This window comes from Talpa europaea (assembly GCF_964194135.1).
Source record: "Talpa europaea genome assembly, chromosome: 1".
NCBI lineage: Eukaryota > Metazoa > Chordata > Mammalia > Eulipotyphla > Talpidae > Talpa > Talpa europaea.
The window spans coordinates 99,065,106-99,088,173 of NC_140073.1; the positions used below are offsets into that span (position 1 = coordinate 99,065,106).

The 23,068-nt window shown below is 38.8% G+C and overlaps 1 protein-coding gene across 1 annotated transcript in view; it reads right to left on the reverse strand.

Annotated features, from left to right (window-relative positions):
- Positions 1-17,953, reverse strand: part of CCDC148 (coiled-coil domain containing 148) — a gene marked incomplete at its 3' end in the record, with an annotated part of 222,046 nt that extends 204,093 nt beyond the window's left edge. The window contains 4 exon segments of the mRNA XM_084243207.1: positions 17,454-17,497; positions 17,500-17,625; positions 17,628-17,740; positions 17,742-17,953. Of these exon segments, the coding sequence (XP_084099333.1) occupies positions 17,454-17,497; positions 17,500-17,625; positions 17,628-17,740; positions 17,742-17,767 (309 nt within the window). The 5' untranslated portion in view covers positions 17,768-17,953.
- Positions 17,954-23,068: the final 5,115 nt, after the last annotated feature.

Consider the following 23,068-nt stretch of genomic DNA (forward strand, 5'->3'; position numbering starts at 1 on the left):
ATATACTAGACATATACATTGTATTTACTTTAGGTATACAATATTATGATTTGGTATGTTTATATTGTAAAATTACTACTACAAGAAGTTAACAGCCATAATCACATACAATAACAAATTGTGTGGGGTGATGGGAACTTCAAAATTTTCTCTTAGCAAGTTTCAAATATACAACACAGTATTTCAAACTTTAGTAACCATGTTGTGCATTTTAACTGGAACACACTGAACATCTTTCTTGTGATTGTTGGACCCAGAAAAGATTTAATCATACATTTCACAAATCAACAAATACAGGGTCAGTGAGATTAAATGATTTGTCCAGTACTTGAAAGAACAGGTAGCATAAGCAAGGTTAAAATTCAGCCTGACTGAGCTCCATGCTCTTCTATTGACTATAATTACACCTTTGTACCATCTTCACCTAAATTGCACACCCCCACTTCCACCTCTGACAAGCACCAATTTGCTCTCTATGAGCCTGGGTTTTTTAGATTATACATATAAGTGAGATCATCTAATATTTGCATTTCCCTATTGGCTTTATTTCACTTAGCATTATGTCTTCAAAGTTTATCCACATTGTTACAAACGGTATGATTTCCTTTTCCTGACTGAATAATATATATATATATTTTTTTGGTGGGACCCTTGCCAGCGACCAGGGAACGAACCGCGCTGCAGAGGCTGCGGGCAGCCTTGCAGCCCAGCGCTCAACCGCTGCGCTACCAGGGGAGGCCCCCTGACTGAATAATATTTACCTGTATATGGTAACCAAGATTCTTTATTCATTTATCCATCAATAGATACTTAGGTTGTTTCCATGTCTTGACTGATGTAAATAGTAATGCAATAGGGCCTCCCTGGTGATGCATGGGGTTAAGTCTCAGCATTATGAAACTATATTTAGGTGGCCACTGCAGCACAAGTTTGATCCCTGGCCGGAAGCTAACCCACATGGTGCAACAGGCCTCTCCTGTCTCGCCCACTGCTCCCCTCAGCAGTGCATTGCAGTAGATCTGCCTGTTCTGCTCCCCACTCGGTCTCTGGTGAATCCTCTCACCTCCCAGCACCTCTGGCCTGCATCCCAGTTCTTGTATGCATAAATAAATCTTTGGAAAAAAAATAATGCAATGAATGTGATCGGTGCAGATATATTTTCTAGATTGTGATTTTGCTTTGTTCAAATACATACTCATTGGATCCTGTGGAACTGGTGGATCTTTCATGTTAATTTTAAGTTTTTTAAGAAAACTTCATCCTGTCTTCCATTATGGCTTCACCAGTTTACCATCTCACAAGCGGTAAACAAGGTTCCCTTTACTGCACACTCTTGCCAACAGTTGTTAGTTCTTGTTTGTTTGTTTAAACTATTCTAACAGATGTGAGGTGATAGATCTCATTGTGATTTGATTTACATTTCTCTCATGATTAGTGATGTTTCTTGCATATGTTAGCCATTGTATAGTATTCTTAGGAAAAATATTTATTCAGTTCTTCCCATTTTAAACAAGATTGTTTGGGTTTCGCTATTTAGTTAACTATCAATGATTATGCAACAAGTGACTTTTTCCTCTTATGTTAGTTTATGAAATAAAAACATTTTTATGATGTTTTATTTGCTATGTGACGTATTATGGCACATATACGAAACTTTTGTCACTATTTTATCTTATGTTTTCTTTACATGCTAGAAAAGTCTCAGGAAAAGTAAAATATTCATTGACTTATCTACATCTTCCATGTTCATGTACAATATTTGACTTAACGGTCAAAATCTTTTCATGTGATTTTTTTTGTTTGTTTACATAATTATTATGCTCACTCTACAGAAAATTAAGTACAGTGAGACTCTTTAATTAAAATGGATGAGCATCCTTCCCTTAAAAAACTCATTCATGACTTTTTATATGAATTATATAAGAGTTAAACGTTAAGGTGAAAAGTATGCTTTGTACTCAAATTAGAATTCTGCTATTAGACTTAGCTGCCTTTCCCTTATTAAAGGAGCTGTTAAATTTTAAAAACCTGCTTTGATAAAGAATAGAAAAAGAGCCCCATTATCAAAAGCAAAGACATGTTAAAGGTAGTATTGGAAATAAATAATTGGCTTTTGTTCATGAATGGCAAAATCTATTTTGTGGTTTGAAAGAGCTAAGAACAGATAGCTTCCCTCAGATTGTTAGCAAAGAAATGTTTTCATCAATTAACATTCTTTGCTAAGAACAATTTTTTTCCAGGACTATTTTTCAAATGGAGTATTATTTCTCAAATGGAGTATTATATAAATAGACCTGCCCAAAGGACAATTCCTGGGCTTTTTTAACTTTAACATCTTTGAGTATACTAATTATGGCATGGTAGTTCAGAATTAAGGAGAAAACAAAAAAAAATTGACATTGCAAACTGAAAATTTACTTAAAGAAAAAATGACCATAGGTAGCCATTCTTGCAAATAAAATGAAAGGGACACCACCTACAAATTATGCCAGTCTTCCTTTTCATCATGCTTTTGTCCAATATTTATATCCCAAGAGGATAGAAGGGAAAGAGCAGTAGTTAGTGAATAAAAAAAGAGTGTTGTTGTAAAATCCCTGAACTATAAGAATATGCCATTTCAGCTATGCCGAGTTATCCCTAACTCAGCTCTACCCTTTCCATTTCCAGATTGTGCTGAAGTGATTACCATTCAAATGGGTGTAATAATCACTAATATTGAGCAATTTCTATTAGCCAGGCACTATTCTAAGAGCTTTATTTTGATTCATTTAATACCCACATTAATATTTTGGTAACAGCACTATGTTATCAGCACCATGTTTTTCAGAATTGGAAACTGAGGCCCAAGATCATACAAGCCGATGAGTGGTGAGATCAGATGCGTACCCCGGCAATCTTGACTCCAGAGTCTAGGCATCTTATCTGACCTCTCCATTCTCCTTGTCAATGAAAGGAGACTACACCAACAGGTGGAGCTCCTAAAACACACAGAGAAGAATCTCTGTCATGCTTTTTTTTTTTTTTTAAAGTAAACAACTGCTCCCTTGTTTAGGTAAGTCTAAAGTCCTAGAGGGAGGGACAGGAAGGCATGATATAAGTGGAAGTTAAGGAAGCGGGCAGTTCTTCAACAAACAAAAAGAATGAAAAGTCTACTCAAAGATTGTTTATGAAAAAATAGAGAATAGAGGGAGTAGACTTAAGGGTGATAGCAAAGTGATGAAAGTTTTTGGCAAATTTCTTTATAAGGAAAACAAAGTCAATGATATCATGTAGCACTTCATTTTATACAAAAATTAATCTAAGCCCAGAAGAGAGTTTAGTGTGCCTGATATATTTTATAGAACAGCAAGCACAGGTTCAGAGATAGTAAATGCTTTGCCCAAGACAGAAGAAGGTAACATAGTCAATGCTAGAACTCATCCAGATCACCTGGCTCCTAGCTCAGTGCACAGCAACTATATCAATACAGTTTGTTAGCTTTTAAAACACGGAAGTAGTAGTCAGCAGGTTTCAACTTAACTTCAAGGACATAAAAAAATAATTACAGTATATATATATTGAAGAGTATATATACAATACCTGAATTTATCATCTCCTCAATATTCAAATAATATTACAGAAGAGCAGCATAGGTAAAATAGTCATTCAAAAATGCAGGGAGAATTCTTTGTAGAACATATTTTCTTCTAATGCTTTATTTCTGTAACATTTCTAAACTGACATTATTTTGGTTTTGGAAAGTTTAGTCACACATACATAGAAAGCAAACACAATGAAACACCTAAATTTTATTAATTCCTTTTTTGTTAGAGAAATCAATACAGTAGGATGGAAAGAGTCTTACACTGTGAGTTATATGGAAGATTTTAATGCTTGTTTATTTCTAGCTCTAAAATTCTACAATTACAAAATAGTATTAAAAGAAGCATTAGATTAAATACTAAATTTAAAAATATTTGACCAATATTATGAAATAGCACCTAATATAAACCTACAAGGAAATTATTTCTAGCGGTATCAACAAGTTGATACAATGTTAATGATTATGCTATCCATGGTATTTCAGAATATGTGCATTAATAAAGACATGTCTACCTCATATTAACAAATAGAAGGAAGCAAAAAGAAAAATAGATGTGAAGCAAAAATGAGGTGGCATTTTCTGAAATAAACTGTTAAAATACCAGTCACCTGCATTTATGGTTAGCTATAAATACAGCGACATTCCCATACTAAGACTTCAAAAGGTCATATAATTCACATTTTAAGCATAAAAGTTAATATTTGTGAGAATGTTGAAGTGTATTAAGTCCCACTTTTATCGATGTGATCCAAATAATGGGAAAATAAGTGAGTAGTTCAACACCAAATAGACTTTTCCAAGGACTCCAACTCACTGAAAATCTAGGATTTTGAAATCAATTTTTCTATTGATCATTAAAATACAGTAATTCCATGTGGGTGAAATTTTTTCTCTTTTTAAATTCTCTGTAGCAATTATCTTGGCTTTCTGCCTACTGTGTTTTTGTCTCACTTCCACATCATTTGGAATTGTCAAAAGAAAAACACTGTTTTCAATATCACTCAATAACTTCCCTGGCCTCTCTCAAGTTTGATCACAATGATCAGGGGCTCTGATAATGTTGGAGATTCAAATGTAACTCATTAGAGAAAAGTGAGCTAGGTGGTCTTTAAGACAAAGCAACAAAATTATTTCTACTATGTGGAGGTAGATAGAAAAGGAAAACTGAAAAAAAGAAAGAAAGAAACAAGCAACCAAAGCAAGAGGAAAATAATGTATATTGTACCTTAGATTATTTTACTAAAACTGAGGTCTCAAAATATTCTCAATCATACACCTCTATTATTACATGTTTTTCAGCACACAATCCTAAAATTATTTATTACAGATCCTTAAGTGCACTAATTTTTTTTTTTTTAAGATTTGTTTGTTTATTTATTTATTTATACAAGGGGTACAGTCGGAAGCGCGGGAGGGTGAGAGAATTCACCAGAGCCAGAGCCGGGAGCAGAACAGGTAGAAGGACCCAAGTACACTGCTGAGGGGAGCAGCGGGCGGCAGGAGAGTTCTGCGCACCATGCGGGACCCTCCTCCAGTGGCCGGGGAGCAGCCGGGGATCAAACCGGCACTGCAGAGGCTGCGGGCAGCTTCGCAACCCAGCGCTCAGCAGCTGTGCCACCGGGGAGGCCCTAAGTGTACTAATTTTATGTAAGTTATAAAACACAAATACAGCAAAATCCATAAAAAAAGAAATCTAAGCAGTATTGATACTTATAGTATCAAAGAATTTAAGAAATTTTAGTGAGAATTATATAATGGAGAATTCTGTGTGACCTTGACAATCTTGGTCTAATACCTGATCATGGTAGGATTCAAAGGTTAAGGTCAGAGTACTCACATACTTGGGTACCAGGGTTAAAACAGATCATGCAAAAAAGATACAGAATAGGATAAATTGGTTTTGTGTAATCAGTTATGATAACCAAATTTCAATGTCATCCACTGATTATACAAAGATTGCTGGTAGTCTTTTTATTCTAGTTAAGTTTTACTTTTTTTTAAAAAAGATTTATTTATTTATTTATTTATTTATACAAGCACTGGGTACAGTTAGAAGCGTGGGAGGGCGAGAGAATTCACCAGAGCCAGAGCGGGGAGCAGAGCAGGCAGAAGGACCGAAGTACACTGCTGAGGGGTGCAGCGGGCGGCAGGAGAGGTCTGCACGCCATGCGGGACCCTCCTCCTGTGGCCGGGGAGCAGCCGGGGATCGAACTGGTGCCGCAGAGACTGCGGACAGCTTCGCAACACAGTGCTCAACTGCTGCGCCACCGGGGAGGCCCAAGTTTTACTTTCTTTGTATGAATTTTCCTTGCAAAGTTATTTTTCTTTGAAGTTTGACAAATGGGGTCTAAAGCCACTGAAATAAAAATTGGAAGATTTTTTTTTTTATCATGTTAGAAAATTGTTTCTTAATTTACTATGTGCTAATACATGGGAGTCTTAAATGATGTTCCTATATACTTTAAAAATTTTTTTTGTAATAGTTGTATTGAGAGCTCATTTATATTCCATAATAATACATCCATAAGTGAAAAATACATTACATTTTTTGTTTCTGTATTGAGCTAGCATTGGTTTACAACACTCTACATGATTCAGGGGAACAGGTTTACAACTAGCACCCCTAAACCTTTACCCTATGCCATTGGCCCCTTCTTTCACCTCTAGCAACCTCAGTTCTGCAGTCATATTCCTAGGGTTTGTTTGGATTTAGGTTTGTTGGTTCCTTTGTTTCCCCCCACCCTATGTCCTACAATATGAGTGGTATTTGTCTTTCTCTTTCTGACTTCTTCACTTAGCTTAATCAGAGCCAGTTCCATCCACATTGTTGCAAACGGTAAGAATTAATCTTTTTTTTATAGCTGAGTCATATTCCATCATGTATAAATGCTACATCTTTCTCCACTGCTCTCTCAATGTGCATTTAGGTTGTTTCCATAACTTGGCTATTGTAAATAGTGCTACAATGATTACAGGAGTGCATATATCCCTACAATTAGTGATTTTGTATTCTTCAGGTAGATACCTAGTAGTGGAATTGCTGAATTATATGTTAGATCTATTTTTAATATTTTGAGGAAACTTCATAATGTTTTCCATAGGCATTGAATCAGTCTGCATTCTCATCAATAGTGTATGGAGTTCCTTTTTCTTTACACACTTGCCAATATTTATTGTTCTTGGGTTTTTGTACATGGGCAATTGTCACAGGTATGAGGTGGTAGCTCATTTTAGTATTGAACTGCATTTCCCTGATAAGTGATGTTGAACACTTTTTCATGTTCCTGTTGGTTATCTGTATTTCTTCTTTGGAGAGATGTATATTTAGCTCTCCTGACCATTTATTTCCTGTTTTCTTTGTGTTCAGTTGTGTGAGTTCTTTGTAGATCTTGGATATTAATACTTTGTCAGATGCATGATACACAAATGTTTTCTCCCACTGAATAGAGTGTCTTTTTGTTTTAATGATAGCTTCTTTTGCATTGTAGAAGTTTTTTAGCTTGATGTAGTCACATTATTTATTTTTGGTTTTGTTTTCCTTAATGTTGGAGCCCAATCCCCAAAGACATCTCTGAAGCCAATGTCATGGAGTATTGACTGTGTATCACTTTTAATAAGTGCATAATTGTGACTATTATCACAATTCAGTTACTCCTAGAACATTCCATCACCTGAAAAAGTTCTATCATAATGACTATCATACCTTCTCATATCATCTCATATCTTCTATCATATCATACTATATTTTTCATATCTTCTCAATCACAGCCCAAGGTAATAATGGATCTGCTTTATGTCTCTATGTTCTTTTGTTTTTTAGAGGTTTCATATAAGTGATATCATACAACGTGTAAACTTGTATAGCTGCTATTTTTCTTCTTGGCATAATATATTGGAGTGTTGTACATACTGTAGCATGTATCATGATGTTCATTAATTTTATTGATGAGTAGTATTACACTATACCACATTTTATGTAATCACTACTTGATAGTCATTTGGGCCACTTCCAGTTTTTCCTGTCACTAAGAATGCTATTATTACTGATACAATAACCTTTGTGTGGAAATACATTCTTTAAATTTCCTTGAGTAGATTTCTAGATATAGAGTTCCTGGGTCATATGGTAGGTTTATATCTAAGGAAACTTTAAGTTTTCCACTATGGATATATCGATCAGAAATTTATGAGAATTCTGGCTTTTCTACAACCTTGTCATCACATTATATTGACAATTATGTGCTTTATACTTATCTAGTGGTTGTGTAGTGGTATTGTATTATTTTAATATGTATTACTCTAATGATTAATGATATTGATCAGGGCCTCCATGGGGGATAGGGGTTAAGTTTCAGTACTATTGCTGCTATGGCTATGATTTCTATCCTCAGCCAGAGAGAAAACCCATATTGTGCAGCAGACATCTCCTGGCTCGCCCACTTCTCCCCTTAGCAGTTTATTTCAATAGATCAGCCTGTTCTGTTCCCCACTCTTTCTCTGGTGAATCCTCTCACCCACTGCACCTCTGGCCTATACCCCAGTTTTTCTACACATAAATAAATCTTTTTCAAAAATGATATTGAGTATCATTTTATCTATAATTACTTGTATAAATATTTGAAGAAATATTTATTCAAATATTATGTCCACTTTTAAATTGAGTTGTTTGCCTTCTTATTCTTAAAATTTAGATGGTCTTTACATGTTTTAGATATAAGCCCTTAATTAGACTATGATTCACAAATATTCCCCAGTCTGTGACTTATTTTTTTCTTATCACAGTATTTTGAAGGATCAAACTTTTATTTTATATAGAATTCAATGTATCAAATTCACCTTTTATGGATCAGAATATAGTGGCTAATGTAAGAAATCTTTATCTAAAGTAAGGTCACAGAGATTTCATACTATATTTTTTCCAGAAATCTAATAGTTTTAGTTCTTACAGAAATCTTAAAACTTTAGCTCTTAGATCTATGATGCAGATATATGTTGGAGATATACGTAAGGGTATAAGCTAATTATTTTGCAATGGATGTCCAATTACGCCAGCAGCATTTACTGAAAAGGGATTTTCCTTCTGGAATTACCTAGGTATCTTTGTTGAAAATCAGTTGACCAGAAAAGTAAGGATTTATTTCTGTGCATTATTTTCATTGATCTAGATGGCTATCATCATACAAACAATATATTCTACTACTATAACTTAATAGTAGGTTTTTAAATTAGATATTGTCATTCCTCTTATTTTGTTGTTCTTTTGGTATTCTTGTCCCTGTGGATGTCTATTTTAAGACTGGCTTGTCAATTTCTACAAAACAGTGTTTGTCAGGATTTTGATAGTGATAACTTTGAATTTATAGATTCCAGGTCTTGTATTTCTTTCCTAAAATTTATTTCTTAGTTGTTATTATTATGAAAGGAATTGCTTTCTTAAGAACATTTTCAAATTGCTAATTCCTACTATATAAAATTACAACTGATTTTTACATTGGTCTTGTATCTTTTGACCTTATAAATTTATTACCTCTAATATCATGTTTTTGTATCTTCTTAAGTAAGGAATTCTATTCATTGGATCATGTTATTTGTGAAAAAAGACAGCTTAAATTTTTCCATTTCAATTTATATATCTTTATTTTTCTTTCCTTATTACAATGGCTAAAACTTTCAATATAATGTTAAATAGATGACAGTTAAATAGATGTCAATTTTGGGGGGTATTCTTTTATCATAAATGTGATGTCAGCTATGGGGTTTTCATATATGCGCATTACCACATTGAGAAAGTTCTATTGTTAGTTCGTTGAACATTTTTATCATGAATTACTGTTGGATCTTTTCCTGTATCTATTTTAACTTATTTTTTCCTTATTTTCAAAATCTATTAAACTACAGAAAAATATAACAGTTATTGACTTCTGGTTCCTAACAAGATGTTGTATTAGCAGGTACAATTCACTTTCTTCCCCAGTTCAACCTTAGGGATGCACAGAAGTTATAACTAGTAGTACGATATTCAGGGATAGGGATGTGTGTATTTGTGATTTATTTTCTCTCAAGTATAGTTTCAGTCAGTTTGTTGCTACCTTTATGAAGCAGAGAACTGTGAATATAAGAAAATAATATGGCCAATTTTTTCAAGAATTTGGAAGAACTTCAAAAGTAAATGTGGTGATATTGTGGAGGGTTGGTACTGAGTCAAGAGCTCCTTTGTAATGGAGAGTGTTGACTTGCCAGATGCCCTTCATCTGCCAGCCAGCCTTCTTTTGCTTTTGGTTTCACTCAAAACTGGAAGTCACAAAGGGTCTGTCAGTAATTAGCACATTTCCAACACAGGTCCATATAGGAGGACGTTCATTTTCATTTTTGATGGACAGTTATGTAGAAAAAGAATTATTGATTGACAGTTTTTCCCCCCATACTTTGTATATGTCCTCTGGTTTCTGAAGAGAAGTCAGCTGTTGATTTTACTGTGGTTCCCTTACACAACAATGAGTTATTATTTTCTTGCTGCTTCAGTTTTTGTGTGTGTGTGTGTTTGTCTTTCAGCAGTCTGACTTCTTATGTTTATTTTACTCAGAATCGTTTCTTGGATTGTAAGATTAAAATTTTTATAAAACTTGGGAAGTTTTAGGCCATTGTTTCTGCAAGTGTTTTTAAAATACCCTTCCATCCCTTCTTTCCTTCTGGTATTCCCAGCTGTGCCAGAGATGAGGCTCTGTTCTTTTTTTCCCCCAATCTTCTGTTTTTCAGATTGGACAGTTTCTGTTGCTCCAAAATTTCCATTTGGTTCTTTTTAGTAGTTTCCATTTCTCTATTGAGAATCTGTTGGTTGAGCCCATTTTTCCTTTAAGCTTTTAAACATATTTATAGTCGCTGTTTTGGATTATTTGTTACAAAATCCAACAAGTAGGCCCACTCTGAGCCACTGGCTATTTTCCTGAATTGGGTCATATTTTCTTGTTGCATGCCTCATAATTTTTTGTTGAAAATTGGATATTTTAGATAGAACCTTGTAGGAATATTGATTGGACTTGGTTTTTCTCTGGATAAAATTTTTTTTAAATATTGGAACTTAAAGATTAATACCTATTTCCCCTGCATTGTGGGGCCTCTAATGTCTCTGATAAATTTTCCTATTTTTATTTTTAATATTTAGCCTGGCTTTTAGAATACTAAAATAAATGCATAAAATATAACTTCCAATTATTTCTTCTTTACCAAATGTGCAGTAAAATATTCTATCCTGAAAATGCTTGTCATCTCAAAGTCATTGCCTACCTTCTACTTCAAAGGAAACTTGAGAATAGAAAATATTCTGAGGTGGAGGTGTGGGGTGAGATAGAAATGACACTAAATAAGTTTCTTGCCCAACTTTGAATAGATTTTTTTTTAATTTTTTAATTTACTTCTGCATAGAAGAACTGGGGCATAGGCCAGAGGTACAGGGGGTGAGGGGATTCACCAGAGACAGAATGGGGAGCATAAAATGCAGATCTACTAAAATACACTGCTAAGGGGAGCAGATGTCTTGCCCAAATTTGCTTGATAATATTTGAACAAGACAGATCACTTGTTTTAATTCTTACAGCAACTTTATAGTTCTTCACAGTTGTATGGGAGCAAAAATCCACCACTCTAAAACATGTGTTTTTGGAAAGAGTTGTATTTCATGGAAGGAATTCTGAAGGATGAGTGGCAGTTATTTTTGATATTTATATGTAAACTTCTCTCTGTAAGGGCATTCCCTGTGAAGAAAGAACCTCTTTACAACTGTTCATAGGAGAGGGCATAACTAAATCTGCTTACCTATTATTTGCTATATCTTTCCCAGTAAATGCCCTAACTGAATTTTCCCTTTCCCCCTAACTTCCCTTCTCTTAGCTAAGCTATATAAGATGGCGTCTCAAGCTGCCTGAGTAAGTTACTCTGTTGTGCTGGGTCTCTTACATCTCTCTCTTGTGTCTAGGAGATATACATGTCATATAATTAAATATCTTTTTTGGCTTTTTTGCTCATCATCTGCCTGATACTTGTTTGATTATTTGCCAACCCAGAAGAACCCTGCGGGGTATGGGATCATTTTTTTTGTGCCCTGCCATAATCCAGTCAGATGGTCATAATGTTTTGTTTTGTTCCAAAATAATTGCATATTTTAATGAATCTTTTAATTGTAAGGAACAGAGATACACTAGAGGCAAACCAGGAAAATAATGGGTTAGAGATGATTATAAGAAACAGAAATTCACAGAATAATAAAAAATGAAGAATATTTTGACTTCATGGGAAGAACAGGAACCAGAAATTGTAGCTTCTCTGTATGGCTTACATGTTCTCCCAATTCCAAATTCCCAGGAGAAGAATTTGATTGGCACTGTAACAGGTTATAGTTCAATGTTCTGCCCACTATTGATTATGTTAGAAGAACAATCCACCCTGTGATGTTTTTACCTATACTCCACTCCCACCTCCAAGTTGAAGAGATCTCAAGTATCAAAAACTACCATTCCCGGCAGAATTGTGGTACCCCAGAATGAGTGGTACTCCAGGACCCCAAACTTGTAAGCTAATGAGTTCTGCCACCTGCTGCATAAAGACCCTCCATAGGAAAGAATGTAACAGAATTTGTGTACAATAGAAGGAAGGGGAGCAAAGACAATAGTTTGCAATTAAACACCCAAAGTTATCCATCCCTTCATGGGTAAATACCCAGTCAAACAGCGTTGGCCAAAAGCAGAGTCACTGAGGCTCCAAAACCAGCCGCAAGTCTAAGGTACCTTGTGGAGGGGACCCATAGGAAAGGGGCAGAAGGGGCCAGGCAAATATGGAAGGAAAGGAGCAAAATCAAAGTCCAAGTCAAGACTTTAGGTCTCTCTGGGGTCTCTCACCCACGTCCCTTCCAAGTGTATTTTTCCATGTCCCCCAAGTCCCTGGTAGAAGTTCAGGCTGAGAAGCAAACATGGCATCTTCACTTGTCTCTCTGCTCCATGTGCCTCCTCCAGGTCTTCAGTATCTGTTGACTTCTCTTCTAAGACTCCTTTTTATCTTCCCCTCACTGCTGAGCTCCACCCTTCATTAGAAGGGGCAGGGAACATGAAACATCCCCTTTTATATTATATTGTGACACTTGCTGTCTGGCACCTGCCTAGCTCTTTTTTGGTGGTTCCCTGCCAGAAGATACCATAGATTTGTGGCAAGCTTTTCGGCCTCTATGGCTTCTTTGTGCCAAGCCTGTTTGTCTGGTTAGTTGCCCACAAGAATGGGTATTTTTTTATTTTGGAGTTTTATTGGTAAATTATACTTGAAAGCCATTCCTTTTTCTCTTTATTCACACCAAGTCTATTAAAAATCTTTTACACTATGAGTTCTCTTTCCTTTGTCTTTGTGCATGTGGCTGCCAGGCCCCCTTTAGAGTGTACACCTCTTATCAGTTTAGGATCCCTGGGTATTCCTTGGTTATGTGCTAATAGTTACATTTGAATCAGGTCCACACTGGAGATGATACCATGGCCAGATGCAAGGTCATGAGCATGCAAGGTGGCCTACTTCAAGGCCTGTGCATATAGGTATTTGGACATGCATCTTCTATACTTAACCAGATGTTTGATGCCTTTCTGATTTTATGAAGTTGTTAAGTTTTCATGATTCTTCTATGTTTCACAAGACAGAACAATCTTGATGTTTCCGATGAAAAAAATGTAGGTAACCCTTATTTAACCTCTTTAATAAAAGCGATTTTTCTCAACAAACAGAATTTTATAGGCTTAGCACTGAATATAACTTCCTGCCTGCACACATGTAGCCATTCCTCACACAGTTCCCTTCTCTCATAGAGGGATAGAGAGAGCCCATAGAAAAATTAGGAGTCTTGGCAAATAAACTCTACTCTGCTATGAGTCAACTTAGTTTTCTACATTGAAACTTTAGTTTCATCTTTTACTAATTTCTCCCAACATTATTAATTCAAAATTTTCATTGCTGGAAATAAAATTCTTTCACGGACTTAGAAAAAGGATTAATGAATATGCTGGTTTTTCTTCATGTGGAAGGTATTCAGTAGTCTAAGGCACGATGGAGAATATAGTCATGACCACTATATGCATCCTATTCTCTAGGAGAGAAGGTCAGACACAAATAACTGTACCAAGGGGCAGAAAGTATTAAGTGTCACACTAAAATACTATGGCAAAAATCATTCTCTGGGGAAGGGAGGGATAACATCAGGACATTCTCCATTTTCTGAAAAGGCTTTACAGGTAACTACTGGGCTGGACCTCTGAGGGCATGTTAGGATTTACATATGCAAAGAATGGGTTAGAGGTGTAGCATAACCAATCCTGAGCAAAACTATTAAGCTCTAGGGGACCTTCCATGGGTCAGTTTATTCCACTGATCTCTTTCACTCATTTGCCACTTGCTTTTAACATTTTTTTTAAAAAATAAAACTGGACCTCCCTGGTGGTGCAAGGGGTTAAGCACAGCACTGTGAAGCTATCTGCAGCCTGAGCAACACAAGTTCAATCATGGCCAGCCAGGGAGCAACCCACAATGGCACAGCAGACCTCTCCTGACTCATCTGCTGCTCTCCTCAGCAGTGTATTTCAGTAGATAGGCCTGTTTTGTTCCCCACTCTGTCTCTGGTGAATCCTCTCACCTCTCGCATCTCTAGCCTGTACCCCAGTTCTTATATGTATAAATAAATAAATCTTTAAAAAAATTTTAAAAAGCAAACTATTAGGGTACTTTTTGGAATTCCATTTTCACTGCTCCCACCTTCTCCAAAGATATTCAAAAGGATGAGGACAGAGAGAGTGTTCCTGATTCTCCCTGTTTCTTGTTGTCTAGGCTCTTCTTTTTCAGGAATTTACTACTAATCATTATGGCCTATTATGAAAGTAATAAACATTAGATGATCACAAAGTTTTCATAATCATGAACAGGTTAATTTCTTTCTGAGATGGTAATTGAAAAGTTCCCTTGGACTAATGCTATTTGCTTTTGTTCTTTAGAGTTCACCAAACCTCTTCAGCCTTTATAATCTTGCCCCACGCCACTCTATAACCATGTAGGTGTGACTAACAATTTCTTCTTCACAAGTAGATCATTTACATTTATATGGGTCCTCTGAGTGGGAGACAATGGTTCCTACCTCTCCTTGGAAATCTGGATTTTGCAATTTGCAAGTAAAGGGCACTTTTGTAGGAGAGAACTTCACTGGTAGAAAGAGTTAGGATTTTGAAGAGAAGGAGCAGTGTCGAGGATCATTTCAATTGTAATTAGGGATAGAATACTGGCAGTGAAAAATGGAAGTCTCAGGGCTTCCCTGGTGGCACAAGGGGTTAAGACACAACCTATGGGGCCTCCCTTGGTGGCGTAGGTGGTTGAGCACAGCACTGTGAAGCTGTCCGCAGCCTCTGCAGCACTGGTCTGATCCTGACCAGCTGGCGAGGGTCCCACATGGCACAGCAGACCTCTCCTGACTCACCCACTGCTCCCCTCAGCAGTATATTTCGTCAGTCTGCCTGTTCTGTTCCCCGCTCTGTCTCTGGTGAATCCTCTCACCCTCCCGTGCATCTGGCCTGTACCCCGGTTCTTATATGGATAAATAAATAAATCTTTAAAAAAAAAAAAAGACACGACCTATAGAGCTTTTCACAGCCACTGCAGCACAAGTTCGGTCCCTGGCCAGGGAGATATCCACATCACCTTGTTTCTCATCATTCCCCTGCACCTCTACCCTGTATCCCAGTTCTTGTAAGTTGAGGAACATTATGGTAGATACCTCAGGCAAATTGGAGGCAAGACCTTTTGCAGGATTGAAAGTTATGTGGGGACATGTACATGAGCAGAGCAAAAATAGGTTAGGTTTCGGAAAAGTCCCCTGGATAATGTTCCTGGATAAGTGTCCTGGATAATTACCCTCCTGAAGAGGAAAGGAATTCAATCAGTGAAGACCCAGTCAAGCCCAGAGAGCATAAACTTTTGTTGGAACAAAGCAATTTCTTAAACTTGCCCAGCAATGCTTGATGTACAGGAACAAGTTCCAAAGAAACCTTTCAACCTAATCTGAGAATTTTTTTTTAAAGTTCAGTGACATTTTAAGGGAATATAATTAATGGTGGATTTTAGTAATATTCAAACATGAAATACACAATATCAAAGCATCAAACATGTGATCTGAGAAAAACTCAAAAGATATGATTATTGGAGTAAAAACATCAATTAATTCTTGCTTCCTTCTTTTCATGCTAGCCCAAGGCAAGAAAAAAAAAAAAATCTGTTGTTTTTTTCTTTTCATTGGGCACATCTTCTATACATTCAAAATTAAAATAAAAAAATCACTGGCATCTTGCTAGTCCATTAAAAATATCTTATTAATAATTTGTACTTTGCCTTTTCTATTCTATTATAAACAAACACACACACACAAACCCTCATAAATTGAATGGATGCTGAACTGATTTCCATGATGGCAAGGCATCATGAGGCCTGCAGTTTCCTTACTAATTCTGGTAAAATTTAGGGGGATTGTTCTAGAACCTGTCAGCTGTCTTGTTCCAGAAGCTTAAAATGCCTAGGACTGTCAACCAAATATAAATTGTGAGAGATATTTTTGCATTCCATTCCATTGTTATCATGTTAACAATTATTATCTATTTTTGTAATATTTAGCTACATCAACATAAAAATTGCTAGCAAAGCATATTATCAAACTTAAAATTCAGGACATATGTAGTTTGTACACACATTAATCTGTTATCTCAACAAAATATTTGTGATTACCACACAATATGGTCCCTCCAATTTGGAGGACAGAAAGCATAGTATTCTCACTAAAAAAATTAGAATAAATATGGCAAAATCACCAAGAATAAACATACAAATAACAGTAGCTATATAACAATGAAATACAATGCTTAAAAGCCAGGGTTCATGAAGTCCTACTTTAACAGCCAACATCTATGAAAGTTGTTTACAAAAACTGGTTTTGACAAACTAGCATGAAGTATTTTATGTGAAAACAGGCTTGTCATTAAAGTTTTTGTGTGTACCGATTCCATACCCCAGCCCCTCACTTGATCAAATTTAGAGATAAACTGGGAAATACTCAGAAAACAAAATCCATCAACTGTAAACTAATTCCTATACACTCCTGTGCTAAATTTCAGAAAACAAGAAGCATTGACTCTGTCATCAGTGTTTTTCTTCACCCTGTAGCCTATTAGAGGAAAGAGCATGCACCTGTGAAACTCACAGTGCAGCGTGCACACACAGATGGGTGTTCAATAAGCATTTTTCATTGGAGGGTTTAGACGTTTGTTTTATGCAGCAGGGAACACACAACCTACGTGTGTTCCCTGCATCCACCATAGACTACATCAGCCTGTTTCTTTACCAAAGTATCACACAAAGGAACGCCTCTTTCAGCTACCTATACTTTCCAAGACCCAAATTTCTGAGGTAACGTGGGTAGCAGGGAATGGGGAGTGGTTGGGAACAATAAGTAGAGTTCAGGTAGACTAATGACGTCAGGAGGAAGCAGCGATTTAAGGCATGTGGTGTAAACTCACCTGGAGAAGAAGCGGCAGCTGCACACTTGTCAGAGGTCAAAGGGCATGGCCTCAGGGGCTCCCCAGAAGCAGGAACCTCGAAGCGCCCACTCCTAGTCTCTCGCCTCGAAGAATTCCTTTAGAGGCTCAGCTGCTCCTGTGTTTGAGCCGGGGACCAGCCCTATCATGCACAGGCAGCGTTGACAGGGACGCAAAGCCAAAGCGGCCTCAAATCTTAGTTCCAGCGCCCGGGAACCCCCACATTTCAGCGCCCGTATTTCTTTCCCCCACATTCTCAGGCGCCCAAAGCCAGAAACACCTTCATCTTCAGTCCCCACCTCCTTTCGGCCTCTCACGCTTAACAGCATCGGTCTCTATGGCGACCTGAAACCCCAATTTCCATTGGCTCGTTCAATATGCGGGCCGGGCCAATGGAGCGGGCCAGCCTTCTGCTCCGGCCCAATGGGCTGGGCGCGGAGCGGGCCGGGACGGCGGCGTGCTGACGTTCCCGGGAGCCCGGGGCCGGCTGGGCAGGCGGCAGGCGGCCGGGCGGGCAGCGGCGGCGGCCTCGGGGCAGCAGAGGGGGCTCCGGGGCTGAGTCTGTCGACGCCGGCCGCGGCGGCGGCACCATGGGCACGGGGTAGAGGGGCAGCCTGGCCGCCGCCCGGGGTGGTGGGAGAGCCGCCCGGGGGAGGGGGCGGGTGGGGGAGGGAGGGGCGGGCTGTCGCTCGGCAGCGGCACTTTTTTAATTTTTTCGGGTGCCGCAGCGGCCACCCCTCGGCGCCGATGTCCCCGATCCCCGGAGCTACGACGGCAGCCGCCTAACCTGGAAAGTAAGTGGTGGGCTTGGGGGCGGGCGCGCGGCTCCTGACCTCCAGCACCCCCGGCCCTCGCGCCGGAGCGGGGACCCGCGTGGGGGGCCGGGGGGCGCGGGCGCGGGGGGCCGGCGTCTCCCTCCCGTTACTCCGTCCCCGCCGCCTCGCGGCCGCCTCGGCTTTCCTGCCCCGCCTCGTGTTCCTGCCCGCACTCGCCTGCCTGCTCCCCTCCCCCAGCAGGCGCACAAGTTTCACCCTCCATTTGCTTTTCGCGGCTATTACTCTCCCCGGGTCTCCCCTGCTCGTTGCGCACGACCCCTCCCCGCGTGGGCCTCCTACGATCCACAGCCCCCAGCCCCGAACTTGGGCTGCGCGCGGAGCCCTCTTGGAGATCTGCGGAGAGGCGGCTCCGCGCTCACCCGCCTGGCGCGCCGCCGGGCGCCCCCAGCACCCCGGGGCGCCCGCCTTCCCCGGCGCTCGGGGGCGTCCAGGCTCGGCCCTGGAGCCTGCGTCCTGGCCCCTTCCACTTCGTCCCAGGCGCCTGCTGCCCACTAGGTCTAGCTTTTGCCCCCGGAGTCCCGCGCTCTTGCAGGTCCTGCCCTCCCCGCTGGGTCCAGCGAGCGCGCTCTCCTCGCGGCGTCTCCTCGCGCTCCACCCTCCGGCTTCCCAGCCGAGCCTCCCCGGCTGTTCTCCTGCGCCGCGGCTTCCTCCTCTCGCTGCCTGGAGTTGCGGCGGAGCTACGGCCCCCCGCTGGCGGATCGCGTGTCCCTGCCCGCCGCGGGGGCTGCATGACCCTCTCCCCTTTTTTCCCCCCCTACGAGGGAGGCGAGAGGGCTGGCGGCGGGGCCGGGATTTGGCTTGGTGTTGGCTGAGTGCGACAAACAGCGAGCGCGGGCAGGGGAGGCGCGGCGGCTGCTCTGGCCGCTCGGGGCGCAGCGGTAGGCAGGTGTGTGTGTCCGGGAGGGGGTGGGGGGACGGGACGCGCGCGGCGGGCTCCTGGGCTGGCGACAGATTGTGCTGGAATGAGAGGAATGCACCAGGGGCAGAGTCCACCCGGCCCGCCCCTGCACTAGCGTCTTCCTGGCCCAGCTCTCAGCGCCGAGCCAGAGGTCACCGGAGCATCTTCAGAGCTGGTGAGCCCTGCTCCGCTCCTCTCCTGCTCTCGCCTCTCTGCATGCTGCGGAGAGGGCAGCAGGGGGAAAGCGCGGCAGTTCTGATGGGTTTAGCCTTTCGTCTGGATTTTGCTGCATTGGTCTCTAGGACCGTGAATTTGGGGGTGATGGCGGTGTGGCCAAGGTTATTGATCATTGCACAAGGTTTTTTTTGCCAAGTTTGGTTTGTGAGGTGTGAATAGTGCCTGGTTTTTAGGAGGGTTTACTGAAAACCTGCAGGAAAGGGTGCGGAAGGTACTTGGAGTCATGAGCTGGAAGCCAGTGTATTTTAGCTCTATCAAAAAATGCCTGTAAATGCTCGCAGACGGAGATGTTCTGCAAGAGATCTTGAATGCATCACTTTGCTGTCATAAGACTTGTAATTTTTTCCCATCATACTGGACTGTGTTTAGACCGCTTATAATACATAATGAATAGAAACAGAGAAGCAGTGTTTGGTCAGTGATGGGACAGATAGAACTGTCTGGTACAGTTAAATTCGGGGCGTGTCAGTTACCATTGGAAGTAACACGGGAACATCACAGTTGTGTATATTTCAAGATTTACTGCTTGAGGATGCAGGGTTTTTTTTTCTTATTTTGTTACTGAGTTTGACCGAAAAATCAAAGTCCTACAACTTTTAAAGAATGGAAGCTATTTATGTGTTAAGTCATTAATGCTGACTATCATTTGGGGTCATGTTTTATTTTCTTGAGTGCAGAAAAGCAAATTTTTGATGGAATGTGCTTCTCTGGAGTTGGGCTTAAATTCTTTTATTTCAAAAAGGGAAATGCTTTTCCTTTTGAATGCAGTAATTGCCATAGAGGTATCTACATTTTTGGTGCCTGTGAAACAGTTAGGGAAAATGGCAACATGGAAATGAAACCAAGTGATGTTCAAAATAAGTGTTTCTGGATGCTGAAAAGCTTTTATTGACAGTTTGCTTTAGAGGTTGAGCTTATTATAATTCTTTCTGCACTTTTTTACTTTGTATCAGATTCAGGAAAAATTGTGAGTTGACTGTCTTGTTTGCTTTCTATGATCAAGGGCACTGAAAAGTGTGAGATTAACCCCTTTTATTTAAGGACTTAATGGAAAGAAATAGAGGAGGGGAAAAAACTTTGCACTGGGAAGGTTATGTCTTTTGCTATATTATTTTCCAGATATGTCTATGATCTATGGACCTAACTTAGAAATTTGAGTCTAGATTAGTGTTAGTAACACTGTGTAAGATATTGGGTGGTATTTGTAGATGCCAACATGGAACTTATTATATAACAATATGATATTACAGCAGAGTTTACATGTGCTTCATGTGAAACTTAAAAAGTAAAAACACATACTTTCCCTGCTACATTAGAAAATGAAATAACTTGTTCTATTATATAGAAAATATGTACATGATTGACTGCTAATAGTTTTTCCTTCTTCATGTAATGGTAGGCTGTCAGTTAAAAATACTTTGTATTTGTTATAGATATTTGAAGAGAAAAAGGCTAAAGCTGGTGATCATTCACAATAGAAAATAACATAACATAGCAGGAATCTAGAAAACCTAAAAAAGGGACCAGGAAAAAGAATAACTATAAGAAAGAAAATATCAAAATCAACAAACAACTATGAACCAGAGACACTCTATGGGGGGTGGGGGGACAGGGAAAGGAGGGATGGGGTCAAAATAAGGGGGTTGTAATTGTTTGGGGAATATAAAAATAAAATTTAAATTAAAAAAATAAAAAAAGAAGCAATGAGCACTTAAAAAAAAAGAAAATAACATAATCTGTGTTTTAACCAAAGTACATTCCCTCTCCAACCCCCACTATTATATAGGAAAAAGGTACTTCAATTTCATGTCTTACTTCTTTAATGAAAATTTTACATTGGAGAACTAAGTGTCCAGCTCTGTTAATTCCTACCTACACTGCAGAGTGATAGGGGAGTAGGGTGGTGATGAAAAGCACGGAGAAGGTAAGAGGAAACTAGGAGCTGGCATTTATCCAGAAAAAGATACATTATTATATATTTTACATATATAAGGATGTTACATATTTATACATGTTACATGTGTTAATGACTATATTTGCAAGTTGAATAGACCAAATTGTTTTTTAATAGTTCTGATGTAATTTGAACTTAAAGCAACAACTCCCAAATTCAGTTTAATAAAAACCTTAGCAATTGTATGACCTTGAGTATTTAGATTTAACCTTATATTAACTTAGAATCACTCTTGTCTTTATTTTCTAAACTATATAATAGGGAAAGTGACTTAATTTAAAGCTTTAGAATTGACTTAATTTTTTAAAAATTCAGTTATTTCCAGTTTTTACACCAAATGATTTTCATGTTGTAGACCAGTGATCTGTTTAAATAGAGACTTAATACTGGGGGCAATACCAACTATTTGGTAAATCAATACCTCACGTATGTACTGCTTTGAAATTAAAATATTTTGAGAATGCTCTGTAATCATAGCATTTTTTTCTATTTCAATCAAAGGTAAATCTATAACCTATATAATTCTAAAGAGGACATTTTACCTCATTCTTAACTGGAAGGTAAATTAGAGGTTATTCTAGGGCATAAACACCCATGAAATTTTATGTGAATTTTGGAAGTTGCCTACAGACCTCTGCTGTACTGGGAGGTAATTACTTTAGTGTGTTAAATGTTTTGTTGTGCCTTTCCTACACTGAAGAGGGGAGAATCTGAAACACACCACAAGTGGACTAGATATGTTTGGAAATTTAAGTACCGTTTCATGCCAAACTGTAATTATAAATGCTGCGAACAGAGAGAGGAAGTAAAACGTTAAGCATATCTGAATGTGAGGCTTTATTCACTACCTGTAAATGATGTAGTAGCAAGCAGATCAGTTTGAGTACCAGCAGAAGAACTGACTTTACATTTAGGGGATCAGGCCCTAAGTCACACAGAGCAATAATTCACATGCTCTTGGTTTCATTTGAGAAGTTGTATAACATTGGGATGTTTCTTCTATTGTCACTTTAATAATTCAGTGGAATTATCTTTAATCTTTTGGGGCTGTGTTACTGTATCTAAATTGGGGTTATTACGTGATGGTATTTTTCAGTTAAACTGTGAAATGCTATAAACATCCTATTTGCCATTATCTAAGTTGTTTTTCTTTTATAATTTGGATTTTCTTTTATTTGGTATACTGATAAATATTGACTACATTGCTGATTGTTTTGTATTCACAGCTATGATAATATCACTTATTATAACTCATGATTGCAGATAATAAAATGTCATTGGATATTGGAAAATAAATTTCTATTACTGTGAAATATGTAAATTGAAGTATGGAATTGTCTGCTTATTTTAAGCCAAGTGAAGCATTTTTCATGAACCAAATCATGCCTGATAAGTTGGTAGATGCTAATCCCTATAGGGAAACATTTAATCATAAGGATTCATGAAGTCCAGAACTCAAAAATAAAAGATCAAGAGGGAGAGAACTAGGGGAATCCCTTTTCTTCAGCCATCAAGGCATTTTTGACTTCTGTAGTTATCTTATGTATTAATATAAATTTAGTAAGTTGCAGCTATCCAAGAATGTTTGTCATTTTCTTTCCTAATGTCAAGCCCATCCCCTGCCCTCACAAAACACACACACCACTAAGAACAGCAGAACTACCACCAGTGCATGGAGAGGCAGAAACTCATATAGAATATGTAAGTTGGTGTCTCATGTTCCATGTCATAAAAATGATATGATGAAAGTTAGTAAAATGTGCACTTGAAGTGGAGTATTAGGTTACTATACAGACTTTTGAGGCCTGGTATGAAATTTAGAATATAGTTTTGTGTTTTTTTTTTTAATAGAAACCCACAATTCATTTACAAATAGATTTAAAACTGGGTGGTGTCTAAAATCCGGGTCCATTGTAAGCTCTCAAATTGGAAATAAGAGAGGTGAAAAGCATCCTAAATCAGAAATTA